The 19,279-nt window shown below is 31.8% G+C and overlaps 3 protein-coding genes across 5 annotated transcripts; 2 read left to right on the top strand and 1 right to left on the bottom strand.

Moving 5' to 3' along the window:
- Positions 1–9,135: 9,135 nt before the first annotated feature.
- Positions 9,136–11,590, top strand: LOC111884971 (metal tolerance protein 10). 2 transcript variants are annotated; one of them, XM_023881279.3, is made up of 6 exons: positions 9,137–9,584; positions 9,712–9,824; positions 9,900–10,145; positions 10,221–10,301; positions 10,393–10,623; positions 10,931–11,589. In XM_023881279.3, the coding sequence occupies exons 1-6, from the start codon at positions 9,398–9,400 to the stop codon at positions 11,273–11,275; spliced, it is 1,203 nt and encodes a 400-aa protein (XP_023737047.1). In that variant the 5' UTR covers positions 9,137–9,397; the 3' UTR covers positions 11,276–11,589. The 2 variants fall into 2 exon arrangements, with proteins under 2 accessions (XP_023737046.1, XP_023737047.1); XM_023881278.3 differs by having other exon boundaries at positions 9,136–9,584; positions 9,712–10,145; positions 10,931–11,590.
- Positions 11,591–12,510: 920 nt separating this feature from the next.
- On the top strand, positions 12,511–13,738 carry LOC111884955 (uncharacterized). Its single transcript, XM_023881258.3, has 2 exons — positions 12,511–12,965; positions 13,053–13,738. Exons 1-2 carry the CDS (start codon positions 12,676–12,678, stop codon positions 13,573–13,575), a joined length of 813 nt encoding a protein of 270 aa, XP_023737026.1. The 5' UTR covers positions 12,511–12,675; the 3' UTR covers positions 13,576–13,738.
- Positions 13,648–19,004, bottom strand: LOC111884954 (putative cyclin-B3-1). Of its 2 annotated transcripts, XM_042896296.2 has the most exons (24): positions 18,897–19,004; positions 18,779–18,821; positions 18,636–18,690; positions 18,461–18,548; positions 17,470–17,527; positions 17,322–17,370; positions 17,144–17,237; positions 17,025–17,060; positions 16,838–16,895; positions 16,696–16,753; positions 16,535–16,616; positions 16,390–16,422; positions 16,243–16,300; positions 16,118–16,166; positions 15,732–15,825; positions 15,601–15,658; positions 15,304–15,525; positions 15,111–15,233; positions 14,919–15,008; positions 14,681–14,842; positions 14,524–14,583; positions 14,356–14,454; positions 14,105–14,283; positions 13,648–14,011 (listed from the first exon to the last, which is right to left on the bottom strand). In XM_042896296.2, exons 2-24 carry the CDS (start codon positions 18,791–18,793, stop codon positions 13,873–13,875), a joined length of 1,959 nt encoding a protein of 652 aa, XP_042752230.1. In that variant the 5' UTR covers positions 18,794–18,821; positions 18,897–19,004; the 3' UTR covers positions 13,648–13,872. The 2 variants fall into 2 exon arrangements, with proteins under 2 accessions (XP_042752230.1, XP_052621388.1); XM_052765428.1 differs by having other exon boundaries at positions 17,470–17,524; positions 18,779–18,989.
- Between the last annotated feature and the right edge of the window lie 275 nt (positions 19,005–19,279).

The following is a 19,279-nucleotide window of genomic DNA, read 5'->3' as shown; positions in this document are numbered from 1 at the left end:
TATTTATTGCATTTAGTCCAATAATGAGCTAACTGCAAGAAATAGCAATATAGTTCTCTAATCTTTTCCGATACATGACCAATTTTGTAATGTTTTTCTACACAAGGACCAATTATGTAAATTTTTTATGCATTAAGGAGCATTTTGTAATGTTTTTTATTCCACAGGGAGAAATTCAATAATCTTTTTCTGCCACAATTGTCATTTGTGTGATCTTTTTCTGCACATAGACTATTTATGTAATATTTTTAAGTATACGAACCATTTTTGTAATATTTTTCTATAAAAAGACCATTTTAGTAATGTTTTTCTGTCATAAGAACAAATTTGTAATCTTTTTATGAAAAGTAACCATTTATATAAAATAATTCTACCAAAATGAGCAATTAGTAATCAGTTTTTGCCACTATGACCAATTTTATCATGATTTTTTGCCACATGGACCAATTATGTCATGGTTTTCTGCAACATGGACCAAATTTGTAATCTGTTTCTATTGAGTGACATTTTCTCTAATTTTTTCTGAAGCAAGGACCAATTTTGTAATCAATTTCTGACATAGAGACTGCTTATGTAATGTTTATCTGCCATAGTGACCAATTCAGTCATGTTTATCTACCACAACGACCAATTTTGTAATCTTTTTTATGCCACATTGACCAATTCAGTAATCTTTTTAATACATTTTGTATTCCTGGTCGTAAATTGATTTTGTTTCTTTTGTGTTTGTTCAATTTTATATTAGAAACTCCAAAAAAATTACTTTGGTCTAGTTGTTATGTCAAAAAGTAGGACGTTGTAACAGAAAGAAGTTGAAAGCACGTTGTTATGCTCAAATCAGATAGAAGTTAGAATTTCTCATCCCACTCTTGGTAAACCAAAGGATTGATATCCAATTTAACTTATTTCGGTTGGTTTAAGTTTTGGTTCAACGAATTGTCAACTGCAATGATTTGTTTAGCTTATCCAAAGTTTAGTTTCAGTTTAGTAAACTCGTATTATTAGGGATGAGAGAGTCATTCACTCCCTACCCATTCAAACCATTGTCACATCAGCTTTTTAATTTTCTCTTTCTTCTATCTTTCTCAATCCATAACATAGGGAAACCTTATCTTTCCCATATCATTCTTTTTCATTTAATTAAATTAGAAAATATAAATTAAAATAAAACATAACATTCTTTTTGCTAATTTAAAACAAAAAATTCTAAAATAATATTAAAAATAACATTTAATAATCTTTTTATTTAATTAAATTAGAAAATATAAAATAAAATAAAACATAATATTTTTTTGATTTATTTATTTTTTGCTAATTTAAAACAAAAAAAAATGCAAAATAATATTAAAAATAACTTTTGTCTTGAGAATTCATTAAATGTAACTGAAGATATTAAATGAAATATAAAATTTTTCTAAAATAAAAACACTACAAATGAATGAAATGTATATTCATTTTTATAAACTTAAATAAAACAAAAAAATTAAAAAAAAAAAAAAAAAAAAAAACAAAGAGATGCTCGTGGTCAAAATGAAATGCATTAAAAATAATATGTTCAAATTCAAAAATAATATAGTCAAAAAAGTAAATGGCTAGAAGAATCAATTCTATGTATTAATCTTGAATGCAAAAAAGTTGGTTACATAATACATATGTTTGAGTTTTAAATATTTGTACAATTCAAAAAGAAAGAAAAATAAATAAATAAAAGAAAAAGTCCAATCGTATTCAATGAAAAACAAAGTTAAAGTTGACATTGGAGGTGCCTTTATTTCTCTTAATCTTGCAATGACTTTATTTTTCTGAATCTTACAGTGCCTTTATTTCTCTAGCATAGAATGACACTTAATTGACAAAAGGAACGGGTTTGTGAGACCGAATCAAGGCCATTAACCCGCTGAACCCACTGAGTCGGAATGGTTATCCGGTGGTACCGCCCTTTCCTGTTTGTATAACCCGCAACGATACCATCCTCCCTAGTCATTCCCTTTCAACTCACTGCCACATAGGGATGAGCAGTTTGTCCCAAATCTCGATCCCGTACCCGAACCGATACCGAACCCTACCGAATTTAAAAATATAGGACGGTACTTGGTACTCCAAATACATGAAATCCGAGAATCTGTACCGCCGGTACCGGTACTAGTACCGAAAACCGGTACCATTCCCGGTACCGATACTAGTGATGTTAATTCGGTCCGGTACTCGGGATTAACTTTCGACTAAATTTGGTTTTCAGAAAATCAGGAACGGTACGGGTCGGTACCGGTTCCGTCTCACGCTCATCCCTACTGCCACATCAGTTTTCCTTTGTTATTTTTCTTCATCTTTTTCAACCCATAACACACGCAACCCTTATCTTTTTCAACTTATTCAATTAAAAAAAGTGCAAAATAATCAAGGTAAAATCTTAATTAGCAAAATAGAGTTACCGCCGATACCACTCCATCTTCAGCAGGTTGTTTAATTGATTTCACTAACCCACTTCATCTTTCTCTCTACTTTCTCTCTCTCATTTTTTCTTGTACCATGTGTTTTAAGACTTGTACCTTAGTTGTTTTGTATTTTTTTTATTTGAGTAGGTTGAGAAAGATAAGATTTTCGTATGTTGTGTGTTGAGAAAGACGAAGAAAAATGAAAGACCAAAATTAATATGACAATGATTTCATTGGGTTGGGAAGGAATGACTCTCCCTCCTCCCTTAAGCAAATGAATTGATAGCTTAAAAAAAAAAGAACTTGGAATAGAGTAATAGATGTGTGACTTAACGATTTTTTTTAGAAGATCAAAATGAAGCAAACTTTACTCGTATCAAAACAAGTTTAACGGTTTAAAATTGAAGTGTTGATATTTTTTCAATATAAAATTATGTATGTCTCATATACTATAATTTTATATTTTAGACTTTTAGTTATTAAAATAATACATTTTGCAATTAGCTTATTACTTGTTTGTTCCATTTGATTCAACAATAGCTATTTGGCTTTCTTCGATGTACAACAGTTTAAGCATGGATGGATTGATTTGGTTAAGAATCCTAATATATTTCTCTATAAAAAGTGATTTTGTTATCAGTTGAATTTATTCAATAATATTTGATTTGATTGTAAAAAAAATGATATACCTAATGGATAAAGTGACTCAATAAATCAATTTGGGAAAAGCCTTATCAGTACATGCATAAAATAAGGGACCAAATAAAATGCATTTAAAAGTAAGACTTTTATGCATTATTAATTTTACTATCTTTCATATATCCTCTAGAGATGAAGGCCATTATAGGTATTTCACATAGGATAGGGGCACAGGAAAATTGACTAATGGCAATTGGTGTACTTAAGAGAGGAGATTTTCTGATGACAAGTTTTCTTCCGAATGTCACCTTTCAAAATGTTCTTCAAAATTCGGATTTGTTTGTTTTTTTGATTTTTTTGTTTTGTTTTTTTTCAACCTGTGTTTTCAAAAAATCTCTATATTTATATATGAAATGTTCATTTCGAAGTGGAATATCAAAATTTTCAATCAAATGTCTGGTTTTATGCCATAAAATATCGTATATATAGTTCTCATTTACTATGTTTGGTTATTTTTTGTTATATTTTAGAAAAAAAATGATTTTTTAAATCATGGAATTGTTCATCAGATTTAGATCGTTATTGAAATTTATGGAATATTTTTCGAACTTCGAAATTTTAGTCTGAAACCTAAAGCGTCAGTCTAAAATCTAAAATTTCAATCATAAATTTATCTTGTTTGGTAGATAAAGTGTTTTTGTTTAATCCATAATGCCCTATCTGTAATTAGGGGTGTTCGTTTGGATGGATCGGTTCGATCCGATCCAATTAAGTAAATCCAAATTGATTTTGATTTTCGAAATATGGATCTGAATAATCCAAACTAAATTCAAATCCGATCCGATCCGTTACGATCCAATTACAATTCGGTTGGATCGGTTTTTATAATTCTGTTTTCAAAAACTAAAACATTTTAAAATGTCATATAATTATAATATTATCCAATTTTTATAGAAGAAACAAAAAAATATTTAATTATGATTTAAAATTTATAAACTACTAATAATGTATATTATAGTTTAATATTTAATAGATAAAGAACTTTTAAGAGAAAATACATATTAATGTTTTTTGACAAAACTGTAAGATTGGTCCCTGTGGTATTCAAAAAACTTTGGATAGGATCCAAAAAGTTTTTCACTTGCATAGATGGTCCAAAATCAAAGTTTTTCTGTGTTTTTGGTCCAAAAAAACTTAAAAAAACTTTTTTACCCTTTTAATTTGTTTTTTTCTTTTATTTTTTTAGTATCAAAAATACTTATTTTATAATTAAAAAAAAGATATGCACCCCTCTCTCTCTCTCTCTCTCTCTCTCTCTCTCTCTCTCTCTCTCTCTCTCTCTCTCTCTCTCTCTCTCTCTCTCTCTCTCCAGATATATAATCCATTCCAAATCGAAAAGGTATTGCTGATTTCAATTTTTAATTATTGATAACAACAAAATTATATTACTTCACAGCTTTGTTCATTGTCAATGTAGATGTTTGATTGATAAATTGAATGCTACAAACCCATATATGAAAGCGGATGTGCCCTAGAACGATGTTACAATCAGTCCACCCAACTCATAGATTCTGAGTGTGTATGTGTGTCTTTGACAGGAAACCTCCGCCTGCAAAACCTTCGCCTTCCCTAACTGCAAAACCCCTCTCACATCTTCTTGATTCCGAATGTGTATGAGATTTCCATCGATTTCTTTGATTCTAAATCTCTCTGATTGGCAATTCGGTTTATAGTCTTTTGAGAGTTCAATAGCTCTTCCTTGTTTCCCTAACACCGCCCTACAATCATCGACATTTGCAACTACCATCGTTTTGTGTTTCGATTTCGGTGTTTTATGTCAAATTGGAAAATAAAGAAGAAAAGGTAGAAAGTCAAACAGGATTCATGTCAAAGAGGTTGATGAATCAACTTCATAGGCATATCCTTCAGCAAATCAACTTCAACTTCAGGTTTAGATTTTGCACTTTGACCCAATTTCAAATGTATTCCTTCCGCTTTTCAAGAACTCTGAAGTGGGGATCTCGCAAGATCAATTTCTTCAATCCAAGGATTTACTTGTAAAGTCTCCATTATCGCTATCAGCTCATCTCTCCCAATCTTTGTTCTTCTTCCCTTAAATGTAATCGATTTTAGGGTTATGTTTGCTTGAATTTGAAGAGTCGAAAACCTAGTCAATGGACAGAGCAAGTGTTCGACACCGATCCTGCCAAATCGGTTATCATCTACACGAAAGCTTTCCAACCACCGATTTTTGAAAAGTTTGGCAGTGACGTAAACGACTCCTTAGTTTTTCAAGTACGTTTCGAGAGGTTTACATCTCGTAGACTCCGATTATATTCTAGAACCCACCGGAATTCCTTGCCCCATTGCGATTTCAATCAGATGTCGATTAGGTTGAGAGATTTGATCGATATATATATATATATATATATATATATATATATATATATATATATATATATATATATATATATATATATATATATATATATATAGAGAGAGAGAGAGAGAGAGAGAGATAACGGTGGGGGTATGTGGGGGTGGGGGATAATTCTTTTATTTTCTTTTTACTTTTAAAGTAAAAAATATTAGAATAATTATAAAAAATACAAAAAAGAAAATAAAAGGGTATAACGTCTTTTTAAGTTTTTTTGAACCAAAAACACAGAATAACTTTGTTTTTGGACCATCTATGCAAGTGAAAAACTTTTTGGACCCTATCCAAAGTTTTTTGAATTCCACATGGACCAATCTTGCAGTTTTGTCATGTTTTTTATTAGATGAAACTTTTTGAACTTATTTGAAAAAATAAATTATAAAATTAATAAATAGTTATAGTTTTATTAAAAATAAATAAATAATAAATTGTTATTCGGTTTTTTTGGATTATTCGGTTCATATTTTATAAACCAAAACCAATCTGAAATCCAAAATAGTAATTCGGTTTTGTTGAAAACCAATCCAAAAATCCGAATATCCGAACCAAATAGTCCAATCCAATTTGTCCAATTGGACAATTCGGTTTTATCCAAATAATGAACAGTCCTATCTGTAATTGATGGTTATTTTGTCAAAAAAAAAAAATTACTTATTTTATTTAAATATACTTTATATTGGTAGTTTAATGAATTTCCTTGATTTCAAACATAAATCCATGTGTTTGTATTAAAGTGTCAAAAAAAATTACATATTTTTATTTCTTTATCTCACAACTCTCATAACATATGGATTTATGTTTTAAATCCATGTGTTGTGAGATAAAGGAACGAGAATATGTATATTTGAAGTAATGATAAGTATATTAGACTTGATTTGTTAACAGGGTCGGTCCAGACGGTGGGCAACCCAAGCGACCGCCCAGGGCCCACGTCTCCAGGAGGCCCAAAATTTATGAGCTATGTAATGTATATGTATAAAAAAATCATTATCTAAATAATTTTTAGGGTCTAAAATTGGTTCAAACTCAAACTAGTTCAAAAGATAAACAATTTGGTTTGCTTCTTATTGTTAATTGAACGCGTTTACAATGAATAATAAATGTTTTTTTTGAATTTTTATTATATTTGTCTTTAAAGACCCCTTTTTTTCTTTTCGCTCCGGGCCCGTATATATTTAGACCCGCCCTGTTTGTTAATCCTAGCTTCACCAAAATTTCGGGTTAGTCATGGACTCATGGGGCTCCACCCATGGAAATTATTAGATGCAAAATAGTTTTGGATAAATTATATTATAAAATGGGTAAGCAAGTGCAAGTCATATATGCTTCATTTTATTTATTATACTCGTTAAGGGTAACGTTTAGGCATCCATTGAGGTGAGGGACATTTTTTTATGTTCCATTTAAAGGTTATGGAGTTATATATATGGATGTTGCGCTACCTACAAATATCATACGTGTAATGTGTACGAATCAACTTTTTAATTTTTATCGAATATAAATTTTTTATATTTATAAAAAACACTGACAATTTTTATAAACTAATATTGGAATGATTAAATATCTTTGAGTTAATTGATGTGAATACTATGAAAATGAATAGATGCTACTTGTGACAAGAGAGCATATATAACCATCCTGAAATTGATGAGAAAAACAGAAGTATGAAAAGCAAGCATGCTACATGACATCGAAAGTTAATTAACTTATTTAAAAAGGTTGAATAACTTGTGGACTAATTTTTTTTATTATGGGTTGTATGCTTGACACACGCAATGCATGATAAATGCCGTGGGAGACAATTAGCGGAATACTAAACTAAACAACCACTCAACTCAACCTTTCCTCATGTATGTGCCAATTCTACAAAAGATTTTCCACCATCTCTTCATACGTACGAAATGTACAATTTTATTAATAGAAAAATATTTCCCCAACTTTTGTTTTAATAATGCAATGTTTAATTTGATGCTATTGTAAAAAAGATTGACTTGTTAATTGAATATTTGAAATATTTGCTTAATCGTTAAGACACATGACATGATTCCTGGTCAATGTTACCAGTAATATAGGCACGGCAAAACTGAGGTCCAAAATTTCAAGATTACACAAAATAAGTTTTTTTTTTCTTCGAGGATTACACAAAATAACTCAATTTTTTAAGATTACACAAAATAAAGGATTATTATAAATAGTATTTGCTATTTAGAATAACCATCACAACTATTTAACAATACTCCATTGAATAATACATAGCTCAAGGTGACTATATTTATGGGGTTGATGGTCTTTGTGCCATGTAAACCATCAATTGTCTTGCAGTTGTTACATTGGTTTCCTTATATGTCCAGGGCCGGTCTAAAGATACAGTGGGCCATACCGAAAAGAAATATTCCATATGTCATGTAGTCCCAATGTTCTTTTATATAAGACATGATCCTCAATGTTGTCTATGAGAGGAGATCATCCATGGTTTTGATGCCTTTGCAATCTTGCATAATGGATAGATACCCAATTACGATTTTTGCGAGTTCATCTACTGAGTTGAACGACTCTCACATATTTGTTGTCTCTGAAAAGCTCTTCAAGGATATTCCACATCACCATAGTAGTGACTCTTATCTTCGGACACATTTGAAGGAGTGATTTTAATACCAAGATGTAAATATATGGATTGATAATTAAATGAATTTATTCGACACAAGGTCATCAAGTTTGTTGTGTTTATCAAGATTGAGGATAATATAGATGAAAGATCTGATGTTTGTGATTTTGTATGCCTTTTGTTCTATGAGATCATTCATCACAAGCCATGGACTTTCCTTTTGATGAAAACCAAGTTCTTTAATACCTCCCCTCACATACACAAGAAAAATCCGTCGCAAACGTCAAGTCAATGTTGCCTTCAAATCGTAGCTTTATTTACTCATTTATTGTAAAATGATATGTCATTGAAATATTATCTTTATTTCTTATATGTTAGCACCTACATGATATAAACAGTTCAAAAAAATCAACTTAAGTTCTCACAAACTTCTTAGAGCATCTATAATAGAAGTTTTTTCAAAGCTTTTTCACTATGAACAAAATTCCCCCTTATGTTGAGACTTTTTTTTTACTAAAATCTTTTTAAAGAAGCTTGTTAATTAACAAATTCTTCTATAAAAGTTTTTCAATTAAAATGATGGGTCTCATATATATTCAACTAATTATAAGCCACCAATTTGTACAAAAGAAATTTTAGAATATTAATATACAGTTAAGTTATAAACATATTTAAGTATTCATATAAAAAAGTAAACGAAAAAGCTCATTATATAATTATATGTATTAGTTAAGCCTTTTAGATTGATAATGTGACAATTATATGACATCAAAAACTATTAGTTAAAGTGTTAAACCTTTTGGATCAATAATAAGACATCAAAACACTTTGTAAAAAAACTATTTATAAACTAATAACTTGGATGTTGACTTTTTTTTTTTAGATTCTCTTTTTTATTTGAACGAGCACACACCCGAAACTTGCCATTAATCACTTCACTCCAAACAAAAAACAATTAAAATTAAAAGAGGCTTCGGTGACGTCTAAACTCACTATTCCCTAGACTGGCCTTGTTCTCTTGTATTGTTATATATATACCTTCAATCGAGCTTCTTCAATGTCAATGGAGTATCAATGTCTCTGAAAGTCCTAAATTAAATCGCCATATCTTGTTTTTCTTGTTTTTTGTTGATGCTGCATGCCGTTGTGGTTTCTCAATTTGTATTTATACGCGCATATCCCAACAGCATCTCATCAATTCAGAATATATATACCAGTACCTAGCTTTTAGCTACAGCTTTATAGGTCGAGATTTTGATTCTGATTTTGTCTGATCGATCGATGGAGGAGAATTCCGATCAGACTAGCGATTGGAAGATGAATTTCACAGAGCACCGATCACCTTCGGCCGTTGATGCAAATGATTCTCGTTCCTGGAGACTCGACATCAATCAATTCCGGCTGCCGGAAACTTCCGCTGCTGATAATCAATCTTCAACTCTCAGCCGCCTGCTCCTCCCTACTCTAAGTAATTGCATCGACGCTATTATATGTTAAATTCTTAATTCATTATCAGTGCACACATTTTTGAAGATGTATGATTTTTGATGCATTTTACTCATTGAAGATCATAATGTATTTGTTTATTCTCGCAGGAAGGAAGAGAAGAGTAAAAGCATATTACAAGAAGCAAGAAAGCCTCTGTGAAGGATTCAATGAAATGGAAACAATCACAAAATCAGGTTCTTTACCCGGAGCCCTAACCGAGGTTAGTATAGTACTGAAGCTTCTTTTCCCGCCAAATATGAAACATTACGCGATTTTCACTCTGTTTTGTTTTCAGGATGAAATGACGAATCTGGCTAAAAGTGAGAGAATGGCGATCTATGTATCCAACGTAGCTAACTTGATTCTTTTCATTGCTAAACTCTACGCCTCCATTCAAAGCAGATCGTTAGCTGTTATCGCATCAACTCTAGATTCGTTTCTCGATCTCTTATCTGGATTTATTCTATGGTTCACATCAAACGCCATGAGAAACCCTAATCGTTATCGGTATCCAATTGGGAAGAATCGGATGCAACCTGTTGTAAGCTCTCGTCTTACCTTCAATCCAAAATCTAAATACACACAAACGTTCTCAGCAAATTAATTTGACTCACAGGGCATTATCGTTTTCGCATCAGTAATGGCAACTCTTGGCTTCCAAATACTTCTAGAATCTGCGAGAGAAATCATTGCCGAGGTATTTGCCCTAAATTCTTCTTTTATTGGAGTATTGTTGAGAATTTTAATCGATCCAAATTGATTCATTGGCAAAATTGCATTGTTTGCAGACTCACCCTAGCAAGAACCATGATAACGAAGAATGGGTAATTGGAATCATGGTTTCTGTGACAATCGTGAAATTTATGCTGATGATGTATTGTCGAAGATTTGAAAACGCAATAGTGAGAGCATATGCTCAAGATCATTTCTTCGATGTCATCACTAATTCCATTGGATTAGCAGCAACTGTGTTAGCCGTACGTTACTATTGGTGGATTGACCCTGTTGGCGCTATAATTGTGAGTACACAGCCATTGCTCATCTATTTTAGAGTAATTACATTTTTGTCCTTGAGTATAGCTGGTTTTTTCAATATTGGTCTCAAAAAGTTTATCTTTACTACAAGTTTTTGTAATGTTTTTGGTCTCTTGTCCCTAAATGTAGATGATTCATTTTACTTGAAACATGGACACAAAAACATAACATTAAGTCGGATAATGATCACAATTGTAAGAGAAAATTTTTTTGGACCAAAATTAAAGAAATCAACCATATAACTACATTCAAAACATATAATTTTAATTACAATTTTTTTTAAACTTGTAGATAGCATTGTACACGATAAATACATGGACAAAGACTGTGATAGAGAACGTACGGTCATTAATTGGGAGAACAGCTCCACCAGAATTCTTATCAAAATTGATATATTTGGTATGGAACCACCATGAAGAAATAAAACACATTGATACAGTTAGAGCCTACACATTCGGGGGTTATTACTTTGTGGAGGTAGACATAGTGTTGCCACAAGATATGATTCTCATCGAGGCACATAATATTGGTGAAATGTTACAAGAAAAACTAGAGCAATTGGCGGAAGTTGAACGAGCTTTTGTTCATATCGATTTTGAATTCACTCACGCACCTGAACATAAGGGAAAGGCTTGAATATTTTTTTGTTCTTGTAGTTGCAAAAATAACAATAACAAAAACTCAATTCCCCTAAGGAAGAATGGTAAAATGTAGGCAGATAATCTGCTTCCATAGAAGACCTCTAATATAAAGAGGAAAAACTTTTGCTTTTTATAATTACATTTTTATATATAAAAATATGTTTGATACAATTGATAGAAGTCTATCACTACATGTAAAATAGTGAGAGTTTCAATTTTACTGTCTTTATGTTTCTTGTATTTGATACAATATTATTTTATATTTAATTATATAAGTTATCTATGTGTAATTGATTTGATATATTTTAATATAATGTGCAACCTAGTTGATGATTGTAAGGTAAGATGAAATTACCTATTTGTTATGTTTGTTTTAACCTAATTAGTTAGTCTTTTACAATCATTTCTCGTGAGCTTAGTGCTTGAGTGGAATTCAATATAGGATGTTTAAGATTCAAACCCTGATATACTTAAAATATTGTTAGTATTTTGTGATATATTTTTCATGTGAGTCTTAGGATGAGTTGATGTAGGCCGTTCAAATGATGCGGTATACAATGATGTTTAACTCTTAAATTTCATTAATCATATAGCACCAAATACTAACTATGCATACTTCAACTCAATTATAAATAAACAAGTCTAATTGAGCTATTTTTTATTTCTAATATTAAACACTGGTAAAATAAAAGTTTATTACTAAAAAGTCATGCCATCAAAGCTATTACAGAATTATTTTGTTTGTCATATTAGCTTACATATAGGTTAAATATCATATCCAAATTAGCTTCTATACCAATATTAACATTAATATAAGCACTTGTTAGGTAAATTATCAATACGTAATCTGTAAGACTATAACTAAAGATATAATAATTATAAAGTACTTTGCTGTGACATTAACTATATAAGTAGTTATGTATAATCTAAACTGACTTGATAAATTTTATATAAAAATAATATACTAATACTATAATAACATTCAAAATCCAAATTGAATCATGCAATTGCATGCTTGAAATAATTCTGTAGAAATTGTGGCATCCAATACCTTGCAACATAACTTGAAAGCCTAAATAAAACTAGGTTGGCATTATAATATTATCAAATTTATTATTATACTTTTCATATTAATCATTAGAAAAACATATTCAAGTCGACCCGTTTCGATTCGACCCATAAAACAAAATTCAGAAAAATCCCGGAAACGATCACAATTATTCACAACCACCAGACAGACACACCCACGTGTCTCCATTTACGTGACGAAGATGATGAACACACACCCACAACACACATTACACACACAACACATTGTTGAACAACAATCTGCAACCCCATGTTCGTTTTACTGGATTAGGTTAACCTAATTTCTTCTCCTGCGATCATAAAGCTATGGCTTTCACAGTAATCCCCAATCTATCTCCTCCAACTTTCACTCGTCTCCATCTTCATCAATCCTCACAGAAACCTCCATCTTCATCTTCATCGCATTCCGCAACTCACCACAACTATAACGGAGTCAGTGTACAATCCTCCGTCGAAACGCCGCCGGTTCGTGTAAGGGTTACTCCCCCGAGCGATCCTCGACAAGATTTCTACGTTAATCTCGGCTTAGCTGTTCGAACTCTCCGCCATGACTTGCCTCTCCTCTTCTCTACAGATCTCAATTACGAAATCTACAGGTACGAATATTTACTCCTCCATTGCAGACTTGGATTTCTTTCGAATTTACTTTTGCTCCAATCGTTGTCGATTTTTGAATTTTACAGAGACGATATCACCTTCGTTGATCCTCTGAACAAGTTCACCGGAATCGAAAACTACAAGCTCATCTTCCGTGCATTACGTTTTCACGGCCGTATCCTATTCAAAGACATCTCCTTGGAGATTTTTAGGGTTTGGCAGCCATCGGAGAACCTAATTCTGATCCGATGGAACCTCAAAGGAACCCCTCGTGTCCCATGGGAAGCTAAAGGCGAGTTCCAAGGTACCTCCCGTTACAAACTGGATCGAAATGGCAAAATCTACGAGCATAAAGTCGATAATCTGGCTTTCAATTTTCCTAAACAGCTAAAACCAGCTACATCTGTTCTTGATTTTGTCTCTGTTTGTCCTCCTGCTACACCTAACCCTACATTCTCATGGGCTACTACTACCCTAGATTCTACCTATTCATCTTCTTCATGGCTAGACTTCTATCGTGCAGTTAAGAACACATTGGATCCTAGCTATACCTATGATTATGATTATTCCGGTTTGCTAGATTACCAGCTAGTAGCCACTTGTTTATAGTCGGTGTGTTCATTTATTGTTATGTATACACATACTCTACATTATACGATATAACAACACTACACAAATAGATAGAGTTGATTGTGGATCATTTGATTTACGATATAAAATTTGTATGCAAAATGCATTCAATTCTTCTATTACAGGATGAGTTAAACTACAATACATTCATTCAAAAAAGTTCACTTTTTTTTTTGTGAAGAAGATACATGACTACAGACCATAATATGTAAAAAAAAAAAAAAAAAAAAACAATGGTCTCTGATGTGAGATCCAACTTAGATATTGGTTCTAAAATCAAGAAGATGGAAGCCTGTTGAGAGGTCTGATACTTGCAACTTTGTAGTTATGATCGCTCATGTATTTGTCAAATGTAACTTTTAGCACGGCTTTTCTTGCACTTTGGTGAAATCTCAAGATCATTTCCGCACAATCTCTATATAAATATGAAATAGTGGTGTTACTATTATTATCAGATAAAAAAAAGGGGTTAAGGTTACTATCAGTTAATTTGATGAAAGAATTGTACCTAATTTGATGTTCTTGATAGTGAGAATGCTTGGATAGAAGTGGGGTCCATGGTGGGGCCAAATGGAGAGTACATCTAGCAACATAAATAGCTGATGCACATAGCAATGATGGCTTGAAATGTAAAGCATCATATTCCACCAAAGATAGCTCGATCAGGAAGAATGCTAGGTTTTCAAACTGAAAAAAAAAATGGTTCTCAATTAAATCTATATTAAAACTATTTGGATGTAGAAACTGTGAAATACCCACCTCTTTGCTTCCATGAGCAGCTCTAAGAAATCTCAGCATGAAAACATACGGTGTAGGCAAATTAAGACGAAAGTTGAGCTTATGTAAAATTGTTGTCTCCTGATAAATAAATAAATAAAAAAAAAGGTTAAAAAAATACAACTATATGGTTAAAAAAAATAGGTATACCATTTTGAGCATTTGATCTCTCGTGTATAACTCTGCTGAGATGCTAATTAATTCCATAACCTAGAAAAGATGCAAACACACAATATAAATATAAATATAAAATAAAAACAAGAAATATGTAAATTAATTAACTCAATAGCAACATTTATTTATTTACCTTTGGATGCCAAAAATCTTCATATTTGGATGCTAACAAGAGTGATGTGAGACCAACTAATTGCATTTCATTTTTCTTAATATTAACAACGGACAAATAATAGTCTAACAGTGTCACCATCAAATAAAGTGTCTCTTGCATCAAATCAAATTTCAAATGTACCTGTAATTGTAAAAAACCTAATTGTAACTTGTGCTTTGAAATAGGTACAAAAAAATAAGGGAAATTATGTACTTACTTCTATGAGCCAATTTATGAGAATCCCCCGCATTTGAGGCGTGATGTCTGTTTGGATCTCCATGTAATTCTTCAGTGACTGATGATGTGCCTGCATTCATAACACTGTCTGTTACTATGACTGTGACTGTGACCGTTGACTCTCGTATGTATAAAAGACGAAAATGCCCTCAAAAGATATGGTAAAACTCACTTCGGTAACCCAATAATGCTGATAAATCTCATCAACATATTCAGAAACTTCAAGTTGATTGCGATCATCATATATACTTGGCAAAATCTCCTCCTTGGTGACACTGGCAAGATCCTTTAGCATCTACAAGGGCAACGTATTTTTGTCACTCATGTTACAAAAATAAATATATTTTCAAGAAAATTGTGTCAACCTTTGATCCTTCGATTAGCAAAGATGTGTATGATTTTCGACGTCTAGATTTCCCATTATTAGCAGTTGGATTTGATGTTTCCTCATTTTTCTTTGATAAAACACAAGTTGCGGATGTTTCTTCCTTTTTCTTGAATAAAACAAGAGTTGAAGATGTTGGTTTGGTAAAAACAGTGGTCCTTCTTGATACTTTAGGAATGCCAATTGTAGTTTTCACTGTTGGCTGAAATAACATAATAATGTGTTATGTATAAATCTTAAAAAAAAAAAAAAAAGATTAATTATTTATCATACATACCTTCATTGACCTCCTAGATAATCTCTTCGTATTCCCTGTTGACCGATCTTCTGACACCCTATAAAATAATAATTTAAGATGAAATATATAGATTTTTTTATTTAAAAAAAAAAAAAACAAAAGATACTCACATATTTATAGATCCATCACTAACTCTATTCTTCAAACGGTGGTCCCTACCATTGCTTACTTGTGGTACAACTGTTGTCCCCACTTTAGGTTTAACTGAAAACTCCAGGAAAAAAAAAAAGAGTTAAGAGGGTAAATTGTAATGAATAGCAACATACTTTACTCTACCTACCAATATCGGCAATGTACTTTATCTTTTACGATTTTACCCTTCATAGCAACGTACTTACAATTTTTACTCCTAATTATTAATAACAACGCACTTACATTTCCCTACCAATATGGATAATGTACTTTATTTGTTACACATTGCCATTAGTGTTAAATAAAAAATGCAAGTATGTTGCTAATATACTTGTAATTGACTTTGAAATAAAAGTCAACTCACCAGAGAATCCAAATTTATCCTTGTTCTTTGCTTTATTTCCCAAGTTTCCCTACAAACAAAGGATAATAAGCATTCACAAGAAAATTTCAACCTATATAAATTACTAGACCAGAATAGCATCATACTTTCTTGATGTCACATGTATCTGTCTTCTCAACATGCTTTAGAACTGGAAAAGATTTCCTTTCAAAAGAAACATTTGAAAGCATTAATTCAAAGGAATTTTGGGGTATTAATGTAAAAGAACAAAAAGACACCATTAGAATAGAAACCTTTGTGGTGGGCGATAGTTCCTAGTAGATTCCCTGAATAAATTAAAAGTAATGATTACTGACAATCACAATAGGATATGAAAAGACAGGACAAAACAGGTGCAAAAGACGTAAATGCCCTCATACTGATTTTGACTACAATTACCTTGTAACATAACCAACAGCTTCTTTACTTTGTAGCCTTGTTCTTGTATTAACATCAAAGACCTTTGAATCCTTGGTGCCAACTATGTTTTAGGTACAAAATAAAACCTAAGATACTAATCAAAAATAAGATCAAATATGAACTTATATACAAAATGTTACCTCTACCCTGTGTAACACGACCTTCAACAGCTTCACTCTGGCTTCCAACACGTGTTCCCTATAAGAAATCAGATTTGTTAATTGATATTAAAAAGAAAAACAAACAAAGATATACATCTAAACATAACCACTAAATGAATACCATTGAAAGTTTGCCTGATAAAGAACTCGCATTCCTTGATTTTGTAGCAATTGAAGCCCTACAAATTCACATCATACAGTAAGATAAACACAAATAGATGCTTATGACCAGATTAAATAGTGCATTAGAGGAGACTAGAGTAACAAAAAGGGTAAAATAATAATAATAGCAATGTTGGTGTGCATACCGTTGTAAATATGCCACCTTTTCCATTTTAACTTTTCTGCAATGTTTCAGACAAAGTGAATTTGTTATAGTTAGTTGAAAACAAAGAAAACTGAAGAACTTAAGACCAATGCCACTCACCCAGATTTGGAGCCATTAAAAGCTTCATTCTTTTGAAGATTACCCTGAGAATTGCTGATATCTCCCAGCACTTTTCTTGCTACTTTACCTTGAGCTGTGATATGAAGCATAAATTTGTTAAAAAGTTGTACAAACAAGAAAACTTGTTTTACTCAAAGTTAAGTTGCATAATGCTTACTAGAGTTAATGTTTTTTCCATGAATCTTGTCCAATTTGTTAAGAGCGCCCTTCATGATTATTACATAAAAACATAGGATTAGCATTTTCCAAATAATGTATGCTTTTTGCATTAAGAATTTAAGATAAACCCTTCATGTGGTGTTAACCTTTAGACAAGTGGCTTGAATTTGACTCGTTTCGGCTTTGACTGGCATAGACTTCCTTCTAAAAAAGAACAAGGTTGGATATCAGAAACCACTATAAGAGAATCAAAATGGCTATAATATATTTAAGAAGAAACAAGTTCCCACTAGCACATTCTTTTTTTCACTTAATGGTTACACGTCTTAATCTGGTAAGCTATGTATGGGTGTTTCTTTCTGAATAAATGCAGAAAGAATAAGCTTAATAGAGAAAATTGGTGAAAGGAAGTTTTCCCCATTAAGTCCTAAATTATCACAAATTTTGATCTCCTTCGTTTTTTCTTCCATTTCCCCAAGTATTCTGTCATTTCTCGAATAATTTTTAAAACATTATTTATCCAAACAACACTTAATCAAAACATATCCTAAATTTTCTACAGCTTTGGTCCGTTTTCCCATTTTATCTTTTCAAACGGTCAACAAGTTCTCCAATACTCCCCTCATTAGTCATTATCCTCGTTGAAAAACTAATCAAAGTATTGCATACATTGTCTTTAATCAGCCTCTTAAAAAAAACCTTTTGGTCTCATGTTTACTTCTTTAGATCATTTGATTTGATTAAGGAGCCTAGTCTTCTTTCCTCTCAATCATAGGCAACATTTAGACATTTGTCCCTCCAGTCACTTAGTGTTTTGGATTCACTCTCCTCCTCTTAGATATCTTATCAACTAACTGCAGCTTTTCTGACTCTAAATTGTAGCTACACAAACCAATCACATTGTCTTGACAGTTGGATTAGCTTCCTTAACCTAGCACATTTCTCATCAACATTTTGGCCCAACATAGCATGCAGTTAAAAGATCCCATTAGTTCCTAGAAATATGTATTTGTTCAGAGAAAACTCTACATGATTCTAGTTCCTTGGAGATCAAACTACAGAATACAGCCAAAAAAAGTAGATCGGCAATCAATCGTAAAACTCTACAAGCAAAGGCAATATTGAATTAAGACTTACGTAGTTTCAGCAGCAACATGATCCCGGCTATGAACCTTAACCTTTTCATTTTCTGTATACACCTTGAAGCTTCTGACTCCACCTATTACTGAAACAATTGAAGAGCTAAAATAAGAACAACGTAAATTGCATAAAGTAGAAAAGAAAAAAGTCGCGTGAGGAGAAATTGAAGTACCACTCTTCCTGGTCTCGAGTTCTCCAGAAACCCTACTCTTGAATGTGTTTAAACCCTTGATTTACAGAACAGAAACATCAATCTACTCAGTGCAGGTAACTACAAGACAAAGAGAGCAGAAATTATCAGGGTTTCAGTCGTACCTTAACAGCTACCATTTTGTTTCACCTCCTCTGCATCTGCAACCTGTCAAAGAGTAAGGATATGGTAGAATTACTCGGATGGGTATTGATTGAATTCAATTTGGGGTCTGAGATTAACCTAGAAAGCCCTAAACGTTGATTCTGACGGAGGGATTTAGAGATTTGAAATTTGGGGGTTCTTCGCCTTTTTTAGCCGTTGCGTTATGAGGTTTTCAAAATCGTTCTTTTTACACAGCTTCTACCGCCCATGAATATCACATGGACCCCGCAAATTTTACCCAAAATGGTTTGAATTTGTGATGATAAACAATAAAACATTATTATCATTATTATTATTATTATTATTATTAACCATGTGATCCTATGAAAAGAAATTAGATTTGATGAGTTGTATATACAAGGAATTTATAGTTTTTATTAAAATAAAATTTAAGAAATTTGATAGGTAAATAAGAAGATTTGAATAAAGAATAGAGCACTATAATTAATATTAACTATGTA

This window comes from Lactuca sativa, chromosome 7 (genome assembly GCF_002870075.4).
Source record: "Lactuca sativa cultivar Salinas chromosome 7, Lsat_Salinas_v11, whole genome shotgun sequence".
Classification (NCBI taxonomy): domain Eukaryota; kingdom Viridiplantae; phylum Streptophyta; class Magnoliopsida; order Asterales; family Asteraceae; genus Lactuca; species Lactuca sativa.
The sequence above is the reverse complement of the archived record's forward strand: the minus strand, read 5'-3'. Positions and strand labels throughout refer to the sequence as shown.